The 26,490-nt window shown below is 43.6% G+C and overlaps 1 protein-coding gene across 3 annotated transcripts in view; it reads right to left on the reverse strand.

The window, feature by feature from the left end:
• The window catches only part of fbxw11 (F-box and WD repeat domain containing 11), a 174,809-nt gene that overhangs the window by 99,012 nt on the left and 49,307 nt on the right, over positions 1 to 26,490 (reverse strand). For all 3 annotated transcript variants that reach the window (XM_033030006.1, XM_033030005.1, XM_033030007.1), the window contains 2 exons: positions 16,820 to 16,882; positions 1,070 to 1,292 (listed from right to left, as the gene is read on the reverse strand). In XM_033030006.1, coding sequence (XP_032885897.1) covers positions 1,070 to 1,292; positions 16,820 to 16,882 — 286 coding nt within the window. The remainder of the gene's footprint in view (positions 1 to 1,069; positions 1,293 to 16,819; positions 16,883 to 26,490) is intronic.

Here is a 26,490-nt window from a genome sequence, read left to right on the forward strand (position 1 = left end):
GCAGATGCTGAACATCTGAATAAAAAATAAAAAATGCTGGAAACATCCAGCAGGTCAAACAGCAACTGTGAAAATAGATAGTTCATATTTGAAGTCAAAGACCCTTTATCAGCACAGCATTTGATGTTTTATTTTAGTCCAACATACACCTTTGTGTATTTCTCAGGTATCTTTCCCAGTACCCAAAAGTAATTAAGTTGCACTTTAGTCTTGCCTTAGCACCAATATATTTTGCTTGGGCAGCTTACAACCCAACGGTATGAATATTGACTTCTCTAAATTCAAGTAACCCTTGCTTTCCTTCTCTCCATTCCTCCCAGTCTGACTGTCCTGATTCAAGTTTATCTTTGTATGCTTCGTGGCCAACTTCCCCTAGCTAACAATGATCCATTCTACATTTTCCTAGATCTTAGTCCCATTCGATGTCTTAGTTTCACACCTTACCCTTCCATATCTCTGTCTCCCTCTCCCTTGACTCTCAGACTGAAGGGCTTCGACCCGAAATGTCACCCATTCCTTCTATCCATAGATGCTGCCTGCCCGCCGAGTTACTGCAGCATTTTATGTCTATCTTCCGTGTAAACCAGCATCTGCAGGTCTTTCCGACACCAATATTCTCTGTTCTATGCATTCTTCTCCCATGATATCTGCAACTTAAAACTACATTATTCTTTCTCATTCCCAATTCTGATGAAATATGCTCAACCTGAAATGTTACCAGATTCACTTTCCACAGATGTTGCCTGACCTGCAGATTGTTTCCAGCATATTCTGATTTAGATTTTCAGCACCAGCCGATCTTTTACTTTTAAATTCCTTGCCTCCCTCCTTTGATTTATGACGTCACAACTCAAATGTAATATTTCCACTCTTTACAACTTTGATTGTGTGTTACATCGTAGACATTTATTTAAAACGGTTATATTTGATCCTGAACTGTTGTGCTGCTTGCAGAATGTTGCCACAGTGTGGCATCATTTAAAAAAATTTGTAAAAGGCCCACCAATAACAGCCATGGAATCTCACACACGATCATATTCATCATGCATTCTACAATAGTGCGTCTTACCTGGTAAAGCAGTGATGAAATCCCGCTGCAACATCGGTTTCAGATAGGAGTTAATATGTCCATGCTGGTAATGGCACATCCGGGAGATTAGGTGCTCCACAAATTCCACCTGATCTGATTCAGACCACTGGTCAAAGTATTTAATACACAAATCCTTCTCTTTTTCGTAGTTTCCTGAAGGCCTCTTTCTGGGGACTATCATGGAAGGGGGCCCATTTGTGATCTGGAGTTATTTAGCACAAGAAAGGAAACAAAAACATTATAAATTAATTAGCTTGAAATTTGAGACCAAATCAATATAGATGCTTCAAAACTAAACACTTTAAACACTGCAGCAAACTTTCTGCATTAGGGTTGGGGGAGGGGGCTGGGTTAATGGAGAGCGGAAGCAAAAAAAAAAAAAAACATTTGAATCAGCTGAGACATACAAGCCTTCCAGGAAACATTCAACATCTCAGGAAATCCAGGTCTAAATATTAACAATTTTTTTGCAAAACATTTACATTACAAAAACAGTAGCACAAGAGGCAATGCATACAAAACAAGTGCAATATTTATCATCTATTTAAATCAGTGCTATAAACTTGGCCTATAAGCAAAAAACATCTGATCTATATTTGATGCATTGCGAGCCTTACAGCTGTTAACTCCAAAATAAAATCACAGCAGCAAAGCAATCATCGTGTGAAGCAGAGACCAATATGGTATTGATCTGGTTTGCGCTTCTTCATGGTGTTATACGGGAAACTAGGTCATGCAGCTGAAGAGCCAGGAGAGCACAGCGCAGAAATTAAATTGAAATATCAAGATCACTGAATTAGCTGATTTGTCGGGTCAAGGGAATATGAATAATTGTCATATGTTCATCCCAACCACAAAGTACAAAAACCTTCATGCCTTATGACTTCAGGACCTCCCTAAAGATGCCACAGCTTTCACCACCCAATTATAGTCACCGTTATAGAGAAAAGCAACAAGAAAATTATGAATTGTACAAAACACAAATAGCAAGATGACAAATGACCACAATGTACTTTTGTGATGTTGACTGCACATCAAATGGTGTCTGGAATTTAAGTAAAAAAGGATCCTGCACTTCAAAAGTCCACGGTTTTATCACGTCTACTTGAGAGGGTAAAGGTCTTGATTTGCACCTTCAAACTCGCTACAGTCCTTCCCTACTGCACTGAAGAATTACTTACATCTCAAGGTGCTGGAATAAATCGAATCACTTTGAGGTGCGAGCATTGCCAACTGATCTATCGATATTATCTTGAAGGCAGAGAACACATGGCTGTTGCTCGTGTTCACTCAGATTCCTGCTATGTGCCTGGGTGACACTGGGTTCATAGGTTCATAAGTGATAGGTGCAGAATTAGGCCATTTGGCCCATCAAGTCTACTTGGCCATTCAATCATGGATGATCTATCTTTCTCAACTACATTGTTCCGCCTACTACCCATAACCTCTGACACCCTTATTAATCCATTAATCTCCGCCTTAAAAATATCCATTGATTTAGTCTCCACAGCCAGTTGTGGCAGGAATTTCACAGATTCACCACGCTCTGGCTAAAGAAATTCTTCCTCATTTCCTTTCTAAAGGCAAGTCCTATTGGCTATGACATTTGGTCGTAGAGTCTAAGGCCTAGACTCTCCCACTAGTGGAAACATCCCCTCCATATCCTCTATCCAGACCTTTCGCTATTCGGTAAGTTTCAATGAGATCCCCTTCATCCATCTAAATTCCAGCAAATACAGGCCCAGTGCTCATCATGTGAACCCAATCATTCCTGGGATCATTTGCGTAAAGTGGGACCCTCTCCAACGCCAGCACATTCTTCCCATGATATTGGGCCAAAAACTGCTCACAATATGTCAAATGCAGCCTGACCAGTGCCTTATAAAGCCTCAGCATTATATTTCTGTTTTTGTATTCTCTAAATAAATGCTAGTATTACATTTGCCTTCCTTTCTACCAATATGACTTCACCCATCTTTGCATCATCTGCAGACTTCAATTCCTTCATCCAAATCATGGATATACATGAAGAGCAGCAGCCCTAGCTCAGACCCCTGCACATCACCGCTAGTCACTAGCAGCCAACCAGAACCCCCCCCCCCTTTGTTGCCACCCTTTGCCTACTGCCATTCAGCCAACCTGCTAACCAGGCTAGTATCTTCCCTCTGATACCATGAATTCACATCTTCTTAAGCAGCCTCATGTGCAGCACCTTAAAGGCCCTCTAAAGAAGGGCAAGATATCCCTTTCACAAAATCAAGGTGGCTTCGGCCTATTTTATTATGAGAAACCTCATCCTTTATAATGGGCTCTAAAATCTTACCAACCACTGAAATGCTGGATTACTCTAATTGAGATATTTATTGTGATAAAAATGCAATAGGATAGTTACAAATCGAATATTTCAGACAGTGGTGGGGAGGTAATTTGCGTGCCAAGGACACGTAAGTGGGACAGGGCCTTAACTCAGCAGGACATGCAGCATCTCGAGATCCTTCTTCAGACTTGGACATTGACACATATTAAGGAGGATCTCGACCCGAAACGTCACCCATTCCTTCTCTCCAGAGATGTTGCCTGTCCCACAGAGTTACTCCAGCATTTTGTTTATTTTCGACACATATTAACAGCACAGTGCCCGATGGTAAACAATGGCTTCTTGCTCCAAAGACTGGTTACAGAGTTACAAACACTGTTGCTGAGGTTAACCACACTATTGTCACTGCTGATCAGATTTTTAACTGAACTAGTCACTACAGTGTCGACAAGAGTGGCTCAGAAGTGAGTCACTGACATCTTCATTCTCTAAACCTTTCCATCTACGAGGCGCTTGTCAAGATGTGATAAATTATTCTCCATGTGCTTAGATCAATGTGGCTCCAATAGCACTCAAGAAATCTGATATCATGCAAGACAAACTCAAACGCTTGCTGGAGATCTTTCCACCATCCTAAGTATAGTGCTTTATGATTGCGATGTGAACCATACCATAGCTATTCCACAAGAGCCTACCAAAACCATCATCGTCTGCATTAATAACTAGGACAGCAATAGATGGAGAGAACACTTCAAATTCCACTCAATGCCCACACCATTCATACTTGGAAATATAGGCAACACAAGCGTTATGGAGTAGGGAGGGTAGCTTCCTAGAAAAGTCTGTATCGTGATTTTCCTTAACTCAAGCCACATCATCTGCACAATCATTAAAAAACTCGCTGAAATAAAATGTATGTTTATTTACTTTTCGTCACATAAATTCCCAGAGCAAATTTCATTCCTCATTTTAAAATTTTGGGTAGTGATTTATGAACTCTGTAAGAGTGAACTTCCGTGGCCCAAACAACCATAAAGCGGAGGTCCCATGCCACAGTGCTCTTTAGTCATTAGTCCCATTCCATGAACCAGAGGACACAAATCTTGGCTAACACTCTGAAGTACTACTGTCAGATTAAATATTTGAATAGAAGCTTTACATACTCTGCATGAAACATTGCATGGAATAGCAGGGGAATTATCCTCACTGTCCTGATATTCACCCTTGTCAATGCTTTTAAAACAGGTTTCTGGTCCATATAACGCTGCAGATTTATGTACAACTTCGCTGCCATGTTGTTAACACTAAAACAAAGACCACACTTCTGAACATTTTATTTATTGTAAAGAGCTGGGATTTTTTAAGGACATTAGATTAAGAAAGTCCTTCTTTTGTACCACTCTTGTACCACATAGTATTTAATTATTTTTTTAAAGACGTCCAGTGTTGAACAACAGAGCACCTTTGGATGTTATTTTCTTTCAAGGAGACTTAAATTAAATATTTTCTCAGGAGAATAGACAAATATTGAAATAGATAGATTGGGAGGTAAATTATTGATTTGGTTGGGAAGTTAGCTGAAGAGCAGGAGACAGAATAGTGGAGACATAATGGATATACATTGCAATTACAGGATGTGAATATTGATCAAACATTCATAGTGTGGCCTCAACTATTCACTGTATTTAATAGATATAATAATAGGATAGAAAGTTACACAAAAAGCTTGTAATTAACATTAAAATGCAATAAAAGCATTGTGTAGGAAGGAACAGCAGATGCTGGTTTAAACCGAAGATAGACATAAAACGCTGGAGTAACTCAGCCAGACAGGCAGCATATCTGGAGAGAAGGAATGGGTGACATTTTGGGTCGAGACCCATCTTCAGGCTAAAGAAAAAAAAAAAAAAAAAAAAGTTGAAAGTAGTATTAACACCCAAATGAATATGGCCCTAGCATCAAAGATATTAGTCAGCGTGTAAAAGACAGAATGCTAAAGTCATCAATCCAGGTGCTCCCCAATGAAAACTATGGATGAACTTGGAGGTTCCCAAAATGAGTTCATCTTTACATCGTTCTGCTGTTCTGCACTCATTGCTGCATTTGTTGTATTTATTGCATATATCATTACAATCTGCATATTCTTTACTCTGCAAGCTTCAGGCAAACAAGGAATTTCACTGCATCCTGGTCTATAGGGCAATAAACTAAGCAGAATCTGAGGAACTGGGGCAAATGGGTTTAATATAGGCATGTGTGCAGTCTTTCACTTTGGACCAAGGATGGAAAAAATATTCATTTTATTGTCAAAGCTAGTAACTGCCAAAGACCTTATACATCCATTGGTAAATATACGTGGAATATAATATCAGAAAATAATAAAAGGTGATAATGTAGTACGGGCCTCGATCAGAATATAAATGTAGACATCTATATAAAATTACACTTGCCACGTCGTAGGGATTAAAGCAACCAAACCTCAGAAGGAGGGTTCCAAAGATTAAATTGTGAGGAAAGATTACATAGAGATTAGTCCTCGCACAGTCAGCTCGGTCTGTTCTGTTTACAGAATGCTACACAAAACCCAGACAAATCTGGGGTAGCCTTCGCTACCTGTGCAACTGCAGTGCAAATGAAAAGCTAAACATCAATTGGAATGTTGCCCATTGGAATGGGAGCACATTCCTCTACAATTAGGACCTCGACACACTCAGTTACACCAATGCCCCGTGTGCGTCCAATACAGGAACATTCTATTCCCACAAACAAAAATTAAACAGGTTCCAAATGACAATTGTAGAACCATCACTTGCATGAATGTTGCCACGTTTTACCTTCCAGCTGGAATAGCACACTCAGATATTTGGAGCACTGTGGCCCAGCAAGAAGAAAGGAAATGACAAACCTTGACAGAAAATGGCCTGAAGGGACTTCTTCAAAACAGCTAGTCATCTCTACAGCTGCAACCACCCACAAGGAGTTATGGCAGACACACAATTACAAATCTAACTGTAACGTCAGTACACGGAAACTGATTGAATAGCTTTGTGCAATTAAATGACCCACTTAGAAAGCTTTAAATTGACTCCCTGGCCAGTCAAAAACAAAAATAGGGAGGATGGAACTAAATTATTTCAAACAAAGTTGGAAACACAGCAATCCTAATGGAGACACAGATCAAATACAAGACTTCAACTGGACTATTATATCCAACATAGGCAGTTACACAAGAGACAGCGCATGCAACACTTTTGGCCTGATGATCCAAGCACAATTCAAGATCTTGCCACGGCTAATTCACTTTGGTATATTGATCCAAGAACCACCACCAATTAGCTAAAATCCTTACATTTAGAAGACTGAGAGATAGATTTTATTCAAGCTTTCAAAACATTACAAACTAAAGATAGCCATTGAGTTTAAGACCTTTGTTAGTTGAAAGTGTCTCCTGCTCATCTGCTGTACCCTTGACCCCCATCAATAACCCAGAGAGAAATCTACCCTAGCCTGGATGCCGACAAATAAACAAGTCCTTCATATCCAGCTTTGTTTTCCCAATAATCAACTTTACATTCACACTCCAATGTGAAGATGGTCAAAAGTTAAGTTTCTAGGAATACATATCCTGGACCAGCCACTTAGAAGCTATGTCCAAGAAAGCACACCAATGCCTTCAGTTCCTCAGAAGGCTTAGGAAGCTCGGCATGCCTCCAACACTGCTCACCAACAGTGGTATGACAGCCTGGTATGGGAATAGCTCCATCCAAGATTGCAAGAAATTAGAGAGTTATGGACAAAGCCTACAGCATCACACAAACCACCCTACCTTCCATTGATTCCATCTACACTATATGCTGCCTCAGCAAGGCTGGTAGCATAATCAAGGACAATTCTCACCCCAATCAATCCCCTTCTCCCCTCTCCCATCAGACAGGAGTTAAATTTTGACAAGAACTTACCTCCAGGTATGTTCAGGAAGTTTCATCCCAGCTGTTATCAGGCAGCAATCCTCTCATCAGCTAAAGTGTGGCCCTGACCTCCCATCTACCTCACTGGAACTTGGATTTTACCAGACTTCAATGTTATATTGTTGCACTAAATGCTGTACACTTTATTTTTGCACTGTGAACGACTTGATTGGCTTCATGTATAGTTTTTTTTGACTGGATAGCATGCAAAAAAACGCTTTTTGTTGTACCTCGGTACATGTGACAATAATAAAGAAATGAACAATCTCTTGAATCTTGTTCTTTTCACCATCATCCTGCCTCGTAACACTTTGAGCAACTGAAGATCAGCTACTCCCCACTGTCACTTCCTTTCTAGGAAATCGTCTATATGTGGAGTTCTAAATCATTGATTTGGGGACAAGATTAACACCAGGGGGTGCCGACGATGGCTGTCTTTTCTTTCTGTTTTGTTATTTTAAGTACGTGTTAAAAGTATGTTTTAGCGTTTCTTGGTTTGTTTTGTGTGGGGGGTGGAGTTTGGGGAAACTTTCTTCAATCTCTTACCTCGACGGAGATGCGATTTTTTCCATGTCGTATCTCTGTCCCCCATTGCGGCCTAACATCATGGAGCAGCGCAGCCTTTCCTGGAGACCAACCGGGCACTTCAGCGCAGGCTCGGCGCGGACTTACCATCGTGGATATGCAATCCCCTTGCTGGGGATCGACTGTGGAGAGCTCCCTGGTTAGAGACCGAGTTGGGGCTCCAAGCCGTGGTGAGTTTCAACCATCCCGACGAGGAAGTTCCATCACCCCGACATGAGGGCCGCGGATCACCGGCTGCAGGTGCATTGATGGCCCCGACCGCGGATGGTTCGACAGCCGCGACCACGAAGAAGAAAGAGGGAGAGATTGGACTTTATTACCTTCCATCACAGTAAGGAGTGCGGGGAGCCCCTGGGGTGGATGTTTATGTTAAATGGTATTTTATGTGGTTGTGTGTCTTACTGCTTTGCACTTGGTATGGCCGTATGGTAACTCGAATTTCACTGTACCTTATGGTACATGTGACAATAAACCCATCTTGAATCTTGAATTACATCTTGGCAGCTCAAGAATTGAGATTTAAGTAAGTAAATATATCTGGAAGTTAAAAAAAGCTAATCTCTGTAACAGCGATTAAAAACCATCTGTTTCATTGATGTCCTTCTGAGAGGCCAATCTTCCATCCCTACCCAGCCTGGCTCAAAACCAACCAATGCAGTTGATTTGACAGTCTCTTCAGTTCAGATCAAGGGTTCAGTGGTTCTTTATTGTCATGTGTGCACTGTACAGAGAAATTCCTTTTGCTTAGCTCATACGTGCATGTCACCATATTTTGGCGCCATTTACCTAAAGTAAAAGTCCAAAGTCCGGTCCACATGCTGGATGTACTGGAGCGCCCAAAATCCAGGTAAGCCCTAGGCTGCTACAGGGGCTCTTCCATCGCCCTCGAGCGGCTCGGCCCAGCAACCAACATCCCTTTCCTCGCCTGACCGCCTTTGTGCCCCGGGTACTCCTCCCGCGACAGCACTGGAGGCAACATCCCGGTCCCTCAGTTAGGATGGGCAGTGAATGCCAGCACTTAAATCTCAATTGTTCCTCCACAACCATGTCCTTGCTCCTTCTCCACCTTTACAGTCATCTGCACACTTTCCTTATCTTGACCCCACATTACAATTCTCTCCCCCAATTTTCCTTAATAAAAGCTCTTGTTTTTCCGGTCATTTTTCTTTCTCCAGGTATTCATTGGAATGATATCCAGTAATTTATCATAATTTGAGAAGAACTCATCCATTATGAATTGCTTGACATCACTCCAAGGAGGCAATCAAAGACCATGAATAGACAACACGCTGGATTAGCTCAGCGGGTCAAGCAGCATCCCGGGAGAACACGGGTAAATGACGTTTCTGGTTGGAATCCCCTCTTCAGACTGGAAAGATTATAACCTTGCATCAACATTGCTCGAGTCAGGCTTCTGTACCTAAGATTGTTAAGCAAGAGTCCAAAACCAGATTACTATCTCCCAAGAGGACAATAGGTGCGGCCACAAAAGGAACACAACGCTAAGAGATGAGGACTTGCGGATTCAGGAAAGCAGCAATGATCCAAGAAAGGCAAGCATTGCCCTGAAGTTGGATTTGGAGGCAGCAGGTATAGCAATAAGCTCAAGCACCATGAGACACACCTCTGAAATCAGTCATATAACCAGAAGACTTGCGAAAAACAACTTCAATCTGCTGCAATGAACAATACCAGTGGACATTAAAATATAAAGATTATACATGCAAGTGAGGAAATATTATATAATAGAACCGCTTGGATAGTGACTTTTATATAAGCTAGGTAATTTGTAAGAGAAAAACTTAAGGTTTTCAGAAACACACGTCTCCTAAAGAAATAAAGTACAAAGAAACACATACAGGGAACAGATGAATCAAAACATAGAAACGGTAATCTGAACCTGAATAGCTTTGGTTATTGCTTTGAGGCAATTGTAACGCTCGAGGAAATTGTATTTGATACAATTTTGTGTTGAAGAATGGATTGCTGAATAGGGCCTCTTCTTAGGCCTGAGGTCATCTGCTCTTTCTCTATGGCACATTCCTGAGCTCTGAATGTGACATATGGATTATGGCTGTTTATGCTGAGTTCGAGACAGATTTCAAGGCTGAGAGATAATAGACTCTGTAGTTTAGCTTGGGCCTCGTTAAATTATAATGAGGTTGAGATAAGGGATCAGATGCTTGGAGAGGAAATAATCAGATTGATGAATTTGTGACCTTCCTATGTTTCGAAGAACCGGCTGTACTTTTGAGGTAATGGTCTGAAGTTGTAAATTTACCTTTTGTTCTGTAATATTTGTAAAAGGCCTTGCAGATGAGATTGAAAATCCATCTCCCAGAGAGAGCAGGAAATGGGGAGGCTGTAAATTAGAATGAAGCTGTATCCTGGCACAAAACGCTTATCATCAATTAAGTTGACAGATTTACGACCCAAGTATGCTTGGAGTTGGGAGGTGTGTGTGGGTTTTGAATTTAACTTAGAAGCTGTGTAATTCGGGAAACTCATATAATTAATGTTTTAATACATAGGTAATACTATTTTAAACTGTGTAGAATTGTAGCGAAACCATTTATGAAATGTATTGTGTCTAAGTAGGATTGTAAACATTAGACCTTGTTTAGATTTATAGAAATATCTTTCTTCTTGGTATGGAAAATGTGTTTTGTTTGTATGACTTGTGTGATCATTGTATTATATGTGTATCTTATATTTTGAGGAGTGGTCTTTGATAATTGAACCGACTGGGGTTTTGCTTTGTAGAACTAAAATAATTCTAAACAAAGTTAAACCACAGGCAAACGAAGGTTGTAAAATGAGGCCAGAAAAGGGGGATCACGTGACTGCTGTTGTAAATCACCAGAAGGACTCAGATGATTGGTTACTAGTTTGTCATACCCTCTGTATCAGAAATACCTATATAATGCCTTGAGTTTGTACCCGAGTCACTAATTCTTTGGACCTGCCCCGGAGCTTTCAGCTCTGTGTTGGAAGGTTCAGAGATTAGTCTCAGTGCTGAATAAAGAATAGATTTCAACAGCAGCAAGTGTTTGAATCAAGTTTTCTTAAATTTAGATAGACAAAAGAACTCAATTTAACACGAGGACTGGAAAAAGATATTATTCAGGGATGAAAGCAATCCCCTGGTTCAGGGCCACTTGGCAACCTGTTCACACATCAGTTGGTGAGCCGGTGCACAAATGCCACTTTGACAGTTCGAATAACCTGAAAAGATGATGTTGTGTGGCTGTTTCAGCAGTTGGTCCACTGCACCCAGTTGATGGGAATGAATAGATCACTGCAATAAATCGATGTACTGTAGAGGAAAGTGATGGCAGTCTTTTCCTGATGAATCTGGGATATTCCAGCAAGGCCTTGCACCATGCAACATATCAAAGATGGTGACCCAATTTTGCTAGAAGAGGAACAGCAGATACTAGTTTACATTGTAGACACAAAATGCTGGAGTAACTCAGTGGGACAGGCAGCATCTCCATTCCTTCTCTCCAGAGATGCTGCCTGTCCTTCTGAGTTACTCAAGCATTTTGTGTCACATCTGGTAACTTGCTTGACCCAAATCAGATTGAGAATTTGTAGTCAATTATTAAGAAAGACTGAAAGCTCAGAGGCAATAATTCAGCAGTGGCATCGAGATGAGCAAATCCTCAGACAATATCAGAATTGATTCTTTGCCAAATCATGTCAAAGAGTTGTGTGAGGAGGATGCTATGAGAATGCAGGGTGACTTGGACAGGATGGGGGAGTGGGCAGATGCATGGCAGATGAAGTTTAATGCGGATAAATGTGGTTATCCACTTTGGTAGCAAAAACAGGAAGGCAGATTACTATCTAAATGACGTCAAGTTGGGAAAAGGGGAAGTACAACGGGATCTGGGGGTCCTTGTTCATCAGTCTATAAAAGTAAGCATGCAGGTAGAGCAGGCAGTGAAGAAAGCGAATGGCATGCTGGCCTTCATAACAAGGGGAATCGAATATAGGAGCAAAGAGGTCCTTCTGCAGTTGTACAGAGCCCTAGCAGTTTTGGTCCCCTAATTTGAGGAAGGACATTTTTGCTATTAAGGGAGTGCAGCATAGGTTTACAAGGTTAATTCCCGGGATGGCGGGACTGTCATATGCTGAGAGAATGGTGCGGCTGGGCTTGTATACTCTGGAGTTTAGAAGGATGAGAGGGTATCTCATTGAAACATATAAGATTGTTAAGGGTTTGGACATGCTAGAGGCAGGAGACATGTTCCCGATCTTGGGGGAGTGCAGAACCAGGAGCCACAGTTTCAGAATAAGGAGTAAGCCATTTAGAACGGAGACGAGGAAACACTTTTTCTCAGAGAGTGGTGAGTCTGTGGAATTCTCTGCCTCAGAGGGTGGTGGAGGCAGGTTCACTGGATCCTTTCAAGAGAGAGCTAGATAGGGCTCTTATAAATAGCGGAGTCAGGGGATATGGGGAGAAGGCAGGAACAGGGTACTGATTAGGGATAATCAGCCATGATCACATTGAATGGCGGTGCTGGCTCGGGGCCGAAGGGCCGAATGGCCTACTCTTGCACCTATTGTCTATTGTGTCAAAGACTTGATAAAGTACTGTGGTAGACATATCTATATATTACTAAAACTACGATCTTGACCGCTTTAGACTTCCTGTTTCGTGAGTTCCGAGATAATGCCGCCACTTACGGCCGTCGTTTTTGGCCACCTTGCTCAGAGTCCCCCTCCGCCGGATTGGACCGGAGGATTTTTCCCATCGATGAAAAATCAGAGAGTTATTAATGCTTTTTTTTTAAATCGCCATTCTCTCTGCTGCCCCCGCTGGCAGCAGGGGGGAGGGACTATAAAACCCGGAAGTGTCGTGCCTCACTCGGTCTCTGCGAAATGGAGGAAGCGAGAAGGTCATGGCTCTCTGAGTGGCGAATAACACTGAACGCACATCTACTCCACGGTGAGTCCCCTTGATATGGTTTTCAGAAAACGTGTTTTGTTGGCTTGCAAAGTGTTTGCCCAATTGGCTTGGCTTTTAAAGGGCTTTCAACAGTTACCGGATGGATAAAGCGTGAATAAACATTTTATTAGATAAGGACTGTGTTTAATCGCAAAATTGGCACTCATTCTGCGACTTCCGCTTAGTGGCAAGATGGCGCCGATTACGTCATTTCCGGTTTGCGGCAAGATGGCGCTGAGTGCGTCATTTCCGGTTCGTGGCAAGTTCGCGCTGACTGCAGAAGGCACAGAGTGAAGACGTCGTCTAATAATTCAAGACAGCTTACTGCTCTCTCTATGGTGAGTGTTTGTTGGACGTTATTTAAAGCACGTTTTTGCTTCAGCAGCAGCCTCGACAGGAGGCTTTAAACGTTTGAATCATTCGGTTTACACACTATATGTTCACCATGTTCTGAAGTTACTTGGCATTTTAGTATTGGCAGTGAGTGAGTGAGTGTCTGCGTGTGTGTCTGCATGTGTACGTGTCTGCTGTGCGTGTCTGCGTGTGCCTGTGCGTGTCTGCGGGTCTGTGTGCGTGTGTTGCACGTAAGGTCTCCAGGAGAAAGGGCTTGACGAACGGAACCGCTCAATCCATCTGGAGGACATCGCAGCTTCCGGTATATGTTGTTAATACACGAAATGCGTACTTTCCTACCTGTTAAAAACCGCCAAAATGGTGAATTTTAGCGCTGTAAATAATTGTGGAAGTCAGGGTAACCGTGAGAGACATCTATCCTACTTCAGAATTCCAAAAGTGAAGAGAAATGAAGGTAAAGAGAAGCGAGAGCTGAAGGGACAACAACAGCTGAAGTGCTTGGCGAACATTGGCCGTGCAGATATCGAGATTGAAAATATTGGGAATTATCGCCTTTGCTCACTGCATTTCATCAACAGTAAGGCATTATTTGTGTTTTTTCTTGATTCCTTTGGTATCTAAAAAGTTTCAGAAGTGATAAATCTGTCTGTAAAATTTTAAAATAGCCCATGGTTCTGAAGTGGGTTTTTACATGCAAAAAGAAAACACTTCTGGAGCTAAATTTATCATTAAAAAAATCTCCAGACTTACGAGTGGTGTGTGGAATAGTACGTTTTCTATCATTATGGTATTGAGATGTATATTTTGGCAAATAATAAAATGTCCTGACAGCTTAAACACCCACTCCCTTTCAATAGGATATTGTCAATTTGCTGAGGATTATGTCCAATTAACAGCAAACAATTATGCCATTCCTCGGCTTGCATCTGAGTAAAATGTAATTCAAAACACACGTACGGTTAGCGATTTTTTTATTAAGGATACTGCCAGCCCATCAGCTGTGAGTGACTGAACTGCCAGCCCACCAGCTGTAAGTGACTGAAGTGCCAGCCCAATAATCCATTCAGTCCATCCTCTCCCCCTTCTCTCTCACACAGAGTCGCTCACCTGTTTTGGGCAGAATTTCTGGCAGTTTCTCAGCTGCCAGCCTGCCAGGTCCGAGTGACTGTACTGCCAGGCCTCAGTGACTGAGCTGCCTGGCCTCAGTGACTGAGCTGCCAGCCCAAGAATCCATTCGGCCCACAATGTCCATACTAACCCTCTGGAAACCAGTCCCTTCGGCCCACACCCATATTAGTGCAACAGAAAGCCAGCAATATTGGAATTGGTGGAGAGGTGGAATATTGCATTGGGTGACCCAACGGGTCCCACTTAGTCTAGTAATGTACTAAAGACATAATGATGCAAAGATAATGAATAAAAGGTATCCCTTCGACATGTTCTATCAGAGGACTTTCTTGATTCAATTAATTTGCACAAGGATCTTACGTACTTGCAAAGCCGGCTCCAAGCACCCAGAATTTTTTTCAAACATTAATGTACACATTGTGAAACTAATCAATGCTTGACAGTTTGGGTGAGTGGGCAGATGCAGTTTAATGTAGATAAATATGAGGTTATCTACTTTGGTAGCAAAAACAGGAAGGCAGATTATTATCTAAATGGCGTCAAGTTGGAAAAAGGCGAAGTACAATGGGATCTGCGGTTCCTTGTTCATTGGTCAATGAAAGTAAGCATGCAGGTACAGCAGGCAGTGAAGAAAGCGAATGGCATGTTGGCTTTCATAACAAGAGGAGTTGAGTATAGGAGCAAAGAGGTCCTTCTGCAGTTGTACAGGGCCCTAGTGAGACCACACTTGGAGTATTGTGTGCAGTTTTGATCTCCAAATTTGACGAAGGACATTCTTGCTATTGAGGGAGTGCAGCGTAGGTTCACAAGGTTAATGCCCAGGATGGCGGGACTGTCATATGCTGAGAGAATGGGGCTGCTGGGTTTGTATACTCTGGAATTTAGAAGGATGAGAGGATATGTTAATTGATTGATTGATTATAACTTTAATAATCCTTTACAGGAAATTACAGTGCCACGACAGCTTCAAGACAGATATAACACCACACATTTCCTCAAATAGCTTCCATACTTAATAAGTTAAAATACAAGTTAAAATACAAGTTAAAATACAATGAATGAAAAAAAAGTGCAGTTATTTATGCGCATTATATAACCTTATAGCAGCTGGTATACAAGACTTCCTATGTCTCTCAGTTTTGCACATTGGTGCAATCAGTCTCTGACTGAAGATGCTGCTCTTGATCACCTTCAGGGCATGGAGTGGGTGAGTGGGGTTGGTCATTATTGAACCCAGTTTGTTCAGAGTTCTGGCCTCTGCCACCTGCTGGACCGTTCGTTGCTCAGCCCCGACCACTGAGCCAGCCTTCCTGATCAGCTTGTCCAGTCTGTTTTTGTCCGCTATACGGGCGCCATCTCCCCAACAGGCCACAGCAAAAAACAGAGCACTGGCCACCACTGAATGGTAGACACTGCACAGCAGGGGTTGGCAGATGTTAAATGACCTCAGCCTCCTTAAAAAATACAGTCGACTTTGTCCCTTCCTGTACACCGCCTCCATATGACCCTTCATATTATGATGGCTAATCTTATTGAAACATACGATTAAGGGTTTGGACACACTAGAAGCAGGAAACATGTTCCCAATGTTGGGGGAGTCCAGAACCAGGGGCCACGGTTTACGAATAAGGAGTAAGCCATTTGGAAGGGAGATGAGGAAACACTTTTTCACACAGTGAGTTGTGAATCTGTGGAATTCTCTGCCTCAGAGCGAGGTGGAGGCCGGTTCTCTGGATACTTTCAAGAGAGAGCTAGATAGAGCTCGTAAAGAAAGCGGAGTCAGGGGATATGCGGAGAAGGCAGGAACGGGGTACTGATTGTGGATGATCAGCCATGATCACATTGAATGGCGGTGCTGGCTCAAAGGGCCGAATGGCCTACTCCTGCATCTATTGTCTATTGTATAAACATGGTTCTCAATTTTCAAATTACTTGTGATCAAGTAGCTCCATACCATGTACTATCCCAACGGATAATGATCTTTGGTTTTGCTGCGGCGTGCGATGCCAAAATCCATCATTGTTTGAATGTTTCAATGGAAGGAGTTTGTTAGCTTAACTTATCTTTGACCATAAGGCATATTTCTGTTTAGATCAGAGTTGTACTGTATACAAAGAAGAGGGTCATAGTAATATCCAAGTTTGTTTTGTTTTGTGGAATCTGTATCCTGATATTTTGGAGATAACGAAGACCGTATGTCCACCCTATACCTATTTGAGATCAAAAATCAACAGCATGACGTCTTTACTTAAACTTTCTCGCAATACTCTGCTATCAGTGCAATGCATGAACCTGTTGATGACATATCAGATCACTGCAATCTGAGATTGGAAAGAAAATGCTTAGGAAGACTGGTTCAATTGGCCCCAAATATTCCTGATGTTGTTCTCGTCTACGCTCTTCCACTCTCAGCACATTCTTACCTGCCAAACCGTATTCTTCTTTGGAGACTCATCTTCATTCTGATCCTCCATAACCGATGTATTCTGCAATTTAAGAATAGGTAAATGGAAATTGCTTGAGGAAGTAATATTCTAAATGTAGAAGAGTTTTCACACCATAAAATATAGGCAATTCAAAACCCTATCTACACTCATCCAATTTTATATTAACAAACCTGATTATTGCAGCACCTATGTGTTTTAGTGTCAGAATTTACAGCAGTGAAACAAACCCTTCAGCCTGTCATGTACAAGTGAGATCTGGTATGGTATTCTGTGAAGCTTTAATAATGAAATTTAAATATTGCCTTACTGAATACAATTGTGAGTCCATGTGCTTACAGACAGAACTTCACAAAACTGACTTGATGGAAGAAACTCATAGCTGGTCATTGCTTGCAGGATACCACAAGGGTTTAAACTGGTTGTAAATCAAAATTAATGAAGCTTCAAATAATTTCAATTTACAACCAGTATCTTATCTATATGTTTAAGAAGTCGCAGAAGTCTACATGTTGGGGAAGTCCAGAACAAGGGGTCACAGTTTAAGGATAAGGGGGAAATCTTTTAGGACCGAGATGAGGAAAACATTTTTCACACAGAGTGGTGAATCTCTGGAATTCTCTCCCGCAGAAGGTAGTTGAGGCCAGTTCATTGGCTATATTTAAGAGGGAGTTAGATGTGGCCCTTGTGGCTAAAGGGATCAGGGGGTATGGAGAGAAGGCAGGTACGGGATACTGAGTTGGATGATCACCCATGATCATATTGAATGGCGGTGCAGGCTCGAAGGGCCGAATGGCCTACTCCTGCACCTATTTTCTATGTTTCTATGTTTCTAAGAAGGAACTGCAAATGCTGAAGGGTTTCGATCCGAAACGTTGCCCATTTCCTTCGCTCCATAGATGCTGCCTCACCCGCTGAGTTTCTCCAGCATTTTTGTCTACCTTCGTATCTACATGATAGTTACTTTTATAGAATTAAACTACTTTCAATAGTCACATGGAGAGAGACGGCCAGGAACATTATCATTAAATAACACAATTCAACAATATCAATTCACCATAATTTCAGGTTCCAAGTCAACTATAAAATCAAAGTTATGTTTTATGTCAGGAACCCTTCCTCAAAACAGAGGGATTCTGCGAAAGCTCGACCGTCAGACTATCCAGAAACATTTTACTCGTGTTCCACAAGTTTGGTAGAATTTTGCACGTGCATGATCTTTGAAAAACCCCACAAATGGGAGCCAAGACGACATTTTCAAAGATTGATTTAAGACAATAAACATCCGAAGAAACATTTTAAAATACTTGACTTGTGACCAGCTGGTACAAATAGTTTGTGGACATTCCCTCCTGTATCCCTAAATCTTTTCAAAAGGTTCCTTCCTACTTCGAGCTGCCAAGCATTTCGAACTCATTCCAGTTGTGGTTGATGGTTTCCACGCCATAACATTGACAACTTTGCAATTTTAATACGTACATAGAGCATTTCAACGCAGGGAAAGGCCTCTCGGCCCATAAAGTTTGTGCCAACGATGTCAAATTAAATTAATCCAGTCTGCTTGCAGTCTACATTCCTCATTCCCAGCCTATTTATATGCCTGTCTAAATACCTTAAATATTATCATATTTGCAGCGTAATCTGGGCACAAAAAAACCATGCACATCTCCTTTAAACATTTCCCCACTCAATTTAGTATTTGATTAGACCAAGTGGAACCCGTTGGGTCCCTGTCACATGGGAGGCCTGGTCCCCCAACGTAACCCGTTCCCCCAATGCAAAATTCCACCACTCACCCATAGCCCCCACGGGAGGCCTGGTCCCCCAACGCAATATTCAACCACTCACCCGTTCCCCAACACAACCCGTTCCCCCAACACAATATTCCACCACTATAATAATAATAATAAATTGTATTTATGGGCGCCTTTCAAGAGTCTCAAGGACACCTTACAAAAATTTTGCAGGTAGAGGAAAAACATGTAAGGGGAATGAAATAAATAGTAGAGACATGACTAGTACACAAAGTAAAGACAGAATTCAATACAAAACACAATAATAAGGCAATTAATGCACAGATGAAAAGGGAGGGGGACGTGGGGCTAAGGATAGGCAGAGGTGAAGAGATGGGTCTTGAGGCGGGACTGGAAGATGGTGAGGGACACGGAATTGCGGATCAGTTGGGGGAGGGAGTTCCAGAGCCTGGGAGCTGCCCTGGAGAAGGCTCTGTCCCCTAAACTGCGGAGGTTGGACTTGTGGATGGAGAGGAGACCGGCTGATGTGGATCTGAGGGACCGTGAGGGTTGGTAGGGGGAGAGGAGGTCAGTGAGATATGGGGGGGCCAGATGGTGGAGGGCTTTGTAGGTGAGGATCAGGATTTTGTAGGTGATCCGGTGGGAGATGGGAAGCCAGTGAAGTTGTTTGAGGACTGGAGTGATGTGATGCCAGGATTTGGTGTGGGTGATGAGTCGGGCGGCTGCGTTCTGGACCAGTTGGAGTCGGTTGATGTAGGTGGAGCTGATGCCAAGGAGAAGTGAGTTGCAATAGTCCAGTCGGGAGGAGATGAAGGCATGGATGAGTCTTTCAGCAGCAGGCGGTGTGAGAGAGGGTCTGAGTTTGGCGATGTTGCGGAGATGAAAGAAGGAGGTTTTAATGACATGGCGGATGTGAGGCTCAAGGGAGAGGGTGGAATCAAAGATCACGCCAAGGTTGCGGGCCTGGGGAGATGGGGAGACAGTGGTGCCGTCGATGGTGAGAGTGGGGTTATTGATTTTGCTGAGTGTGGCTTTGGAGCCTATGAGGAGGAATTCTGTCTTATTGCTGTTGAGTTTGAGGAAATTATGTTGCATCCAGGTTTTTATAGCTGACAAACAGGAGTTGATATGGGAGGGGGGGGGGGGGGGGGGGGGGGGTTGTGGGGGGATTTGGTGCCAATGTAGATCTGGGTGTCATCAGCGTAACAGTGGAAGTCCAGATTGAAGTGGCGGAGTATCTGACCAAGGGGGAGAATGTAGATGATGAAGAGGAGGGGGCCGAGTACGGAGCCTTGGGGAACGCCTTGAGTGACTGTGGCTGGAGCAGAGGTGTGGTTGTGGAGAGAGATGAAGTGGGATCTGTTGGAAAGGTAGGAACGGAGCCAGCTGAGTGCAGAGCCTTCAATGCCGAGGTCTTTGAGTCTGGTGAGCAGGATGTTATGGTTATGTTATGTTATCACTCACCCATAGCCCCCAACTGTGCAGGGGCGGCTCATTTCCCCTTATTCACCCTCCCTCTATTTAAACTTAAAAACAATTCAATTGCATTTGCTGCCAGGACTCAGTGTCCTGGGATTTGCAACATTGTAGCGGGCTGGGCTACAATCCCATTGTGACTTCATAGCTGTAACTGCCACTGCAACTTCAAGTCAATTTTCTCAAAGTGGGGTTTTGTAAAGTTAAAATGTGAATAACTTGTAAAATATAACATCAATCTGAACGAAACTTGATACACCACACCACAGGATAATGGTGAGTAAGCTGGTCCAAAAGTTGTAGTGAGACCGTGTACCGTTTTGGCACAATTCAAGGCATGACTACACACGCAAACACACAGACAGACAAACAAGATGAGAGTTTTAGTAATATATAGATAGATATTTGCACTCTGGGGGAAAAGACTGACAGAAGTGGGCCACTGGAGGTCCTGCAGCAGCCTGGAGCTCATCTGGACTGGGCACCGCTCCAAGAGGGCTGCAGTGGCACAGAGCAGTGGAGGACACCAACAGCCACACTTCGCCAGGCCGACCCTGCATCACCACCAGGACAACGGGTCTGTATGGTCAGGTTAAGAACTCTACACATCTATATCAATGTCTTGAAAATTACGGCAAATCTGGCAACCCTGCACACCGTCTCAGTGTATCACTGCCATACACTTGCACTGTATCTGAGATGCTTATCTAATTATCTGTATATATAAATGAATTTTGCTGTACCTCAGTACGTGATAAATAAATTACCATTATATGCACTATGCCTTCATGATTTTAGAATCTTATATCAGATCCTAGAACACCCCCCCACCCCGACTCTCCAGAGAAAGCGACCCAATTTAGTCCAACCTCCCTTTAAAAGGTCATCTATTCTAATCCCAGAAACATCCTGGTGAACCGCTTCTGCATCCTCTCCAAAACCTCCACATCCTTCCTGCGATTCAGTGACCAGAACTGTACACAATACTTCAAACCTGATCTAATCAAAATTTTATGAAGTATTAGATCCATATTGATGAAGTGATGGATGATGTGATGCACTGCTTTGTTACTTCATCGCTCGCTCAGTGTGGAACACAAACGCTAAAAATGGTTCACAGCATCGTGCGCAGAGAGATACCTCACAACATTGCTGCTGTGCCAGGTACCTGACGCAAGACCCTACCCTCCGGTGCCCCTTGTCCAATGGAGAAAGGGCGCTCGAGGGCTGGGGCAAGTAGTATAGTGGACCAGAGTGTGGGGCTCAGGGCTGCCCTTGGCCAGCACGGTGAATGCAGGCCATTGCTGGGGACCGAATGCATCTATTCAAATTGTCCAGACACCATCATTTCTCTCATCAGTTTTATTTGATGTGCCACCTCTTATTGCACAACTCCTCCAGACGTCAATCATGTCACCAAGCCCCATATCTCAGTGCTGAGTGACCACACTACTCGTCCCAGTCTGTCTGACATCTCTACACCAATGTGTGGGCAATTCATCAATGGGACTGCAATGAAACAGCAGGGATTCCCATTTGGTTCCCAGTAAAATAGCAGTCTGTGCAGAGGACATTTTATAAACCAGAGGACGATGTATCTAGATTGAAAACCAAGAGCCTTCCCCTGCAACCGCAGGAGATGCAACACCTTTCCCTATACCTCCTCCCTCGACTCTGTCCAAGGACCACTTTCAGGTTAGGCAGAGGTTCACTTGCACATCCTCCAACCTCATCTAATGTATCAGCTGTTCTAGGTGTGGACTCTTTTCCATCGGCGAGACCAAACGTAGACTGGGCGATCGTTTCACTGAACACCTTCACTCAGTCCGCCTGGACCTACCTGATCTCTCGTTTGCCAAACACTTTAATTCTCGTTCCCATTCCCACACTGACCTTTCTGTCCTAGGTCTCCTCCATTGTCAGAGTGTGGCTAAACGTAAATTGGAGGAACAGCATCCCACATTTCGCTTGGGCAGCTTACAGGCCAGTGGTATGAATATTGATTTCTCGAACTTCAAATATCCCCGGCATTTCCTCTCTCCATCCCACCCTCACCCAAGTCGCAGTCACTGATACCATTTAACAAATGTTGACAAGTACTGGCATGGAATGCTATGGAAAATGTGATTCATATAAATGGTAATCCAGTGGATAACATAGACATGGTGAACCGAATGGGCATTTCCATGATGCCTGACTCTGACTTTATTACAAAATCTGAATGAGGTACATCACTGCAACAATAAGAAAGCCTCTTGGATCAGCCACCATTCACTTGAACAACTTTAGAACTGTCGTGTTTAGATGCATTGTCCTATACACTAGAACCGGGAGAGTCCCGTCTCAATGTTGCGAACCGGGGGGGCACCCTCGCTGTGGACAGATAGTGAACCCACCCAGACTCGGAACCCTGCCCCGAGAGCGACGGGGAACCCGACAGCGAGGTGGACAGTTGAGAACAATGGGGGGGGGGGGGGGGAAACCTGGCAGAGGGGGTGGAGGGCTGCTGCCACATGCAGCGACATGCAATAGATACGAATGTTCGGTGAGCTTCTGTAACTTTATCGGCGCCAAAATGTGGCAACACTTGTGTACTGCCGAGGTGAGGTCTGCTACATGATTTTACCAGGTTGAATGCAAAACAAAGCATTTCATTGTACCTAGGTACATACAATACAATACGGTTTTATTCGTCACATTGCACATAAAGTGCAAGTGAAATGAATTTGCAAGCAGTGGTACAATGATAATGAACACACAATACACAATAAAAATTTAACACAAACATCCACCACAGCATTCATCACTGTGGTGAAAGGCACAAAAATTGGCCAGTCCTCCTCCATTTCCCCCCGTGGTCGGGACCTCAATGCTCCGCAGCCGTCGCTGCGGGTGTCCAGATGTGCAGGCAGGTAAAAGTCCAGGTAAGTCCAGAGTCGGCTCTTCCACACCGGAGACCGCGACTTTAGGTTGGTGTAGGCCGCAGGCCCGCAGTCGAAGATTTAAAGTCTCCACCGCGCCGCTGTCAGAAGCACCGCAGACCGCAGGGCCGGCAGTCGAAGCTCCCCTCCAGGGGTGATGGTAAGTCCATGCCGCGCCCGCGGTAGAAGTAGGCCTCGGGCTGGCATTCGGAGCTTCTTCTTCCCCCGGATACCCCACGAGGGATCCCGGGCTGCGGACGCCGTGCCAGCTTGAGCTCTACAGACCGCGGCTTCAGGCAGCGGTTTGCCGCGGGCCAGCGAACAGAGCGCTCCCCTCCGGCAAGCCCCAGCGAGGGCTCGCCCGCTCCACGCCAAGAGTCCACGATGAGCCCGCCGCTGAAGCCCCGGGCGCGTCTCCGGGAAAGGCCGCACCGATCCTCGATGTTAGGCCACGGGGGAGGCGACATGGAAAAAGTCGCCTCTCCGTGGAGGAGGCAACCAAAGCAATTTCCCCCTTACCCCCCCACACCACCCCCCACACAAGACACACAGAGAAACATTAAAAACACACTTTAAAACATACAAAAAAAATAAAAAAAGTTGAAAAAAATTAACACGCTGCTGACAAGGCGCCAGCCGGCCTGTGACAATAAAGAATGATTGAACCATTCATATCCCATCATGTATGGCTAAAGAAGATCATAATTACATGGCAATGGAAAGCAACTTTTCTTTAATGATGCGGAAGGTAGCAGCTAATTTATGCACAGCCTGTCCCCTGAAATGAGATAAGTGGCAAGATATAAAGTGCAACTCACAACTAGGACAATCACAGAATTCCCCTTCTGCTGTTTAAGCTCCAGGATCTCTTATGTTGATCTACGAGAGCAAACTCATCCCAACATCACCCGAAATGTGGTTACTCAATTGTACAACATGTACTCAGTGCTTCCCTGGGATTTAACCAATATTTGCAGTGAATGTCTGACTGAAAGGTGTGTTCTAGCACAAAGCCAGTGTTGTGATACAAAACAGCAGCCAAAAATAAAAATCTTGATTTAGAAACAGGCAACTAATTAGAAATGTATCAAAGGAATTGCAATGCTAATTTTAAATAGCACCAAGTGCACCAGACAGAGAAACAAGGATTCAGGAAAGAGAACTCAGAGAAGTGCCATACTTGAGATAATGTAGAATTCTTTCCCCACCCCTCAAATTCATTATACTTATGCCATAGAAGACAGAACGGGAATTTCAACATGATCCTACCACCCGTCACATCTTCCTGTCCCCACCACTTTCTGCTTTCCGCAGAGACTACTCTCTCCTCAGTTTGTTCATCCTTTTCTATCCAACCCCACCTCCCCAAGCATTTCCCCCTGCAAAGACAGATGTACGCACCTGTACCTACACCTCTCTCTCTGTCACTTCCGTCCAGGGAACCCAGTAGTTCTTCCAACTGATACAGAGGTTCACGAGCACGTTTTCCAACCTAATCTATTGCATTTGGTGCTCCTTATGCGTACATCAACAGATCAAGCATGGACTAGGCTACCTGTGGTGGATGTTAATTGTGTTTATTGTGTGTTTTGTTATTTATTATTATATGTATGACTGCAGGCAACGAAATTTCGTTCAGACCGAAAGGTCTGAATGACAAATAAAGGAATCTAATCTAATTTTGCCATACACTGCCAAGGCATGCTGGAGCTCCCGGAGGCTAACCATTTCAACTTCTCTTCCCATTCCATATCATCTTTTCTGTCCTTGGTCTCCATTGCACAAAGCAATGCACAAACTGGAGGAACACCATCTTATATTCTGCTTGGGCGGCTGACAACCTAATGATATGATCATTGGATTCTCCTGCTTCCTACTCCCCTTACCCCCCATCTCTTTTCCTGCACCCCAAACAATAATGTGTAGGAAAGAACTGCTGATGCTGGTTAAAATCATACACACAAAATGCTGGAGTAACACAATGGGACAGGCAGCATCAATGGAGAGAAGGAATGGGTGATGTTTCGTGTCTGAAGGGTCTCAACCCGAAATGTCATCCATTTCTTCTCTCCAGAGATTCTGCCTGTTCCGGAGTTACTCCAGCATTTTGTGTCTATCCCCTAACAAAAATGCTCCTTTCCCCTCTTTTGTATGCTTAACTGTTCCAGCATCCCATATTTCCCCTTTATCTCCCCCCCCTTCCCTTCCAAGATATCATTCCACTCATGTCCCTCTCTAGATTTACCTTTCACCCATCTCTTTCCCCAACACAAAATGCTGGAAGAACAGCGGTCACACTGAGTCACTCCAGCAATTTGTGTCTATCTTCAGTTTAAACCAGCATCTGCAGTTCCTTCCTACACTCGTTACCTGACACTTTTGTCTTCTTTTCATATCTAGCCATTTTCACTTACTCTACCCATCTGCCAAATCCCCCCCCCCCCAACTCACTTCCAACCACCTATCACTTTCACCAGGCTTTGTACTATCCCACTGCCTTTTCTAGCTTTCTCCACCACCCCTTCCCCCCCTCCCCCCCCCCCCCCGACAAAGGTCCTTCCCCGAAACATCTTTCCATTCGATCGTGCTACTTGACCCGCTAAGCTCATCCAGAACTTTGTTTTTTGCTCGAGATTCCAGCAGCTACAGTTTCTTGTGTAGCCTTAGTCAATATAGTATTCCTAAGGCAACCCATGAAAAAACAGGGCTATGTTTAACAGCCAAAATTATTCCACCACAAAATCTGTAATAATTCACTGACAGCCATGCGGGGGGGGGGGGGGGGAAAAGAGTTTTTTTTTAAAACTAAGTGGCTCAGAGTTTTGCCATTTGGATTTCTGTCTGCATCAACCCGAGAATCCAAAATGAGATGAAAGGCTGGGGTAACACAGCTGTGAACAAACTGAATTCAACTGCGTTCACGGTGACGCAGCTGATGAGTTTACAGTGAATGCATCGCCAGAGAACCGGGTACGATCCCGACTAAGGGTGCTGTCTGTACAGAGTTTGTACATTCTCCCCGTGACCTGCGTGGGTTTTCTGAGATCTTCGGCTTCCTCGCACACTCCAAAGACGACCAGGATTGTAGGTTAATTGGCTTGGTAAAAATGTAAAAATTGTCTCTCGTGGGTGTAGGACAGTGTTAATATGCGGGGATATGACGGTGCAGACCCGGTGGGCCGAAGGGCCTGTTTCCGTGCTGTATCTCTACACTAAACTAAACTCAGCATCAAGGTGGTGGTAAGAGGAGGGGGCGCTGCTTTTTTGAATAAGGAGAGCATCACACCAGTTGTCCAAAATGACATTACTGAAGTGTGTAGGAAGGAACTGCAGATGCTGGTTTAAACCAAAGATAGATACAAATAGCTAGGGTAAATCAGCAGGTCAGACTGGAGAAAAGGAATTGGCAACGTTTTGGGTTGAGACCCTTCTTCAGATTGAATACTGAAGATTGTCCTGTGAAGCTGAATAGTTGAGCTGAAAAATAAAAAGGAATGAT

Source organism: Amblyraja radiata, chromosome 11 (genome assembly GCF_010909765.2).
Source record: "Amblyraja radiata isolate CabotCenter1 chromosome 11, sAmbRad1.1.pri, whole genome shotgun sequence".
Classification (NCBI taxonomy): domain Eukaryota; kingdom Metazoa; phylum Chordata; class Chondrichthyes; order Rajiformes; family Rajidae; genus Amblyraja; species Amblyraja radiata.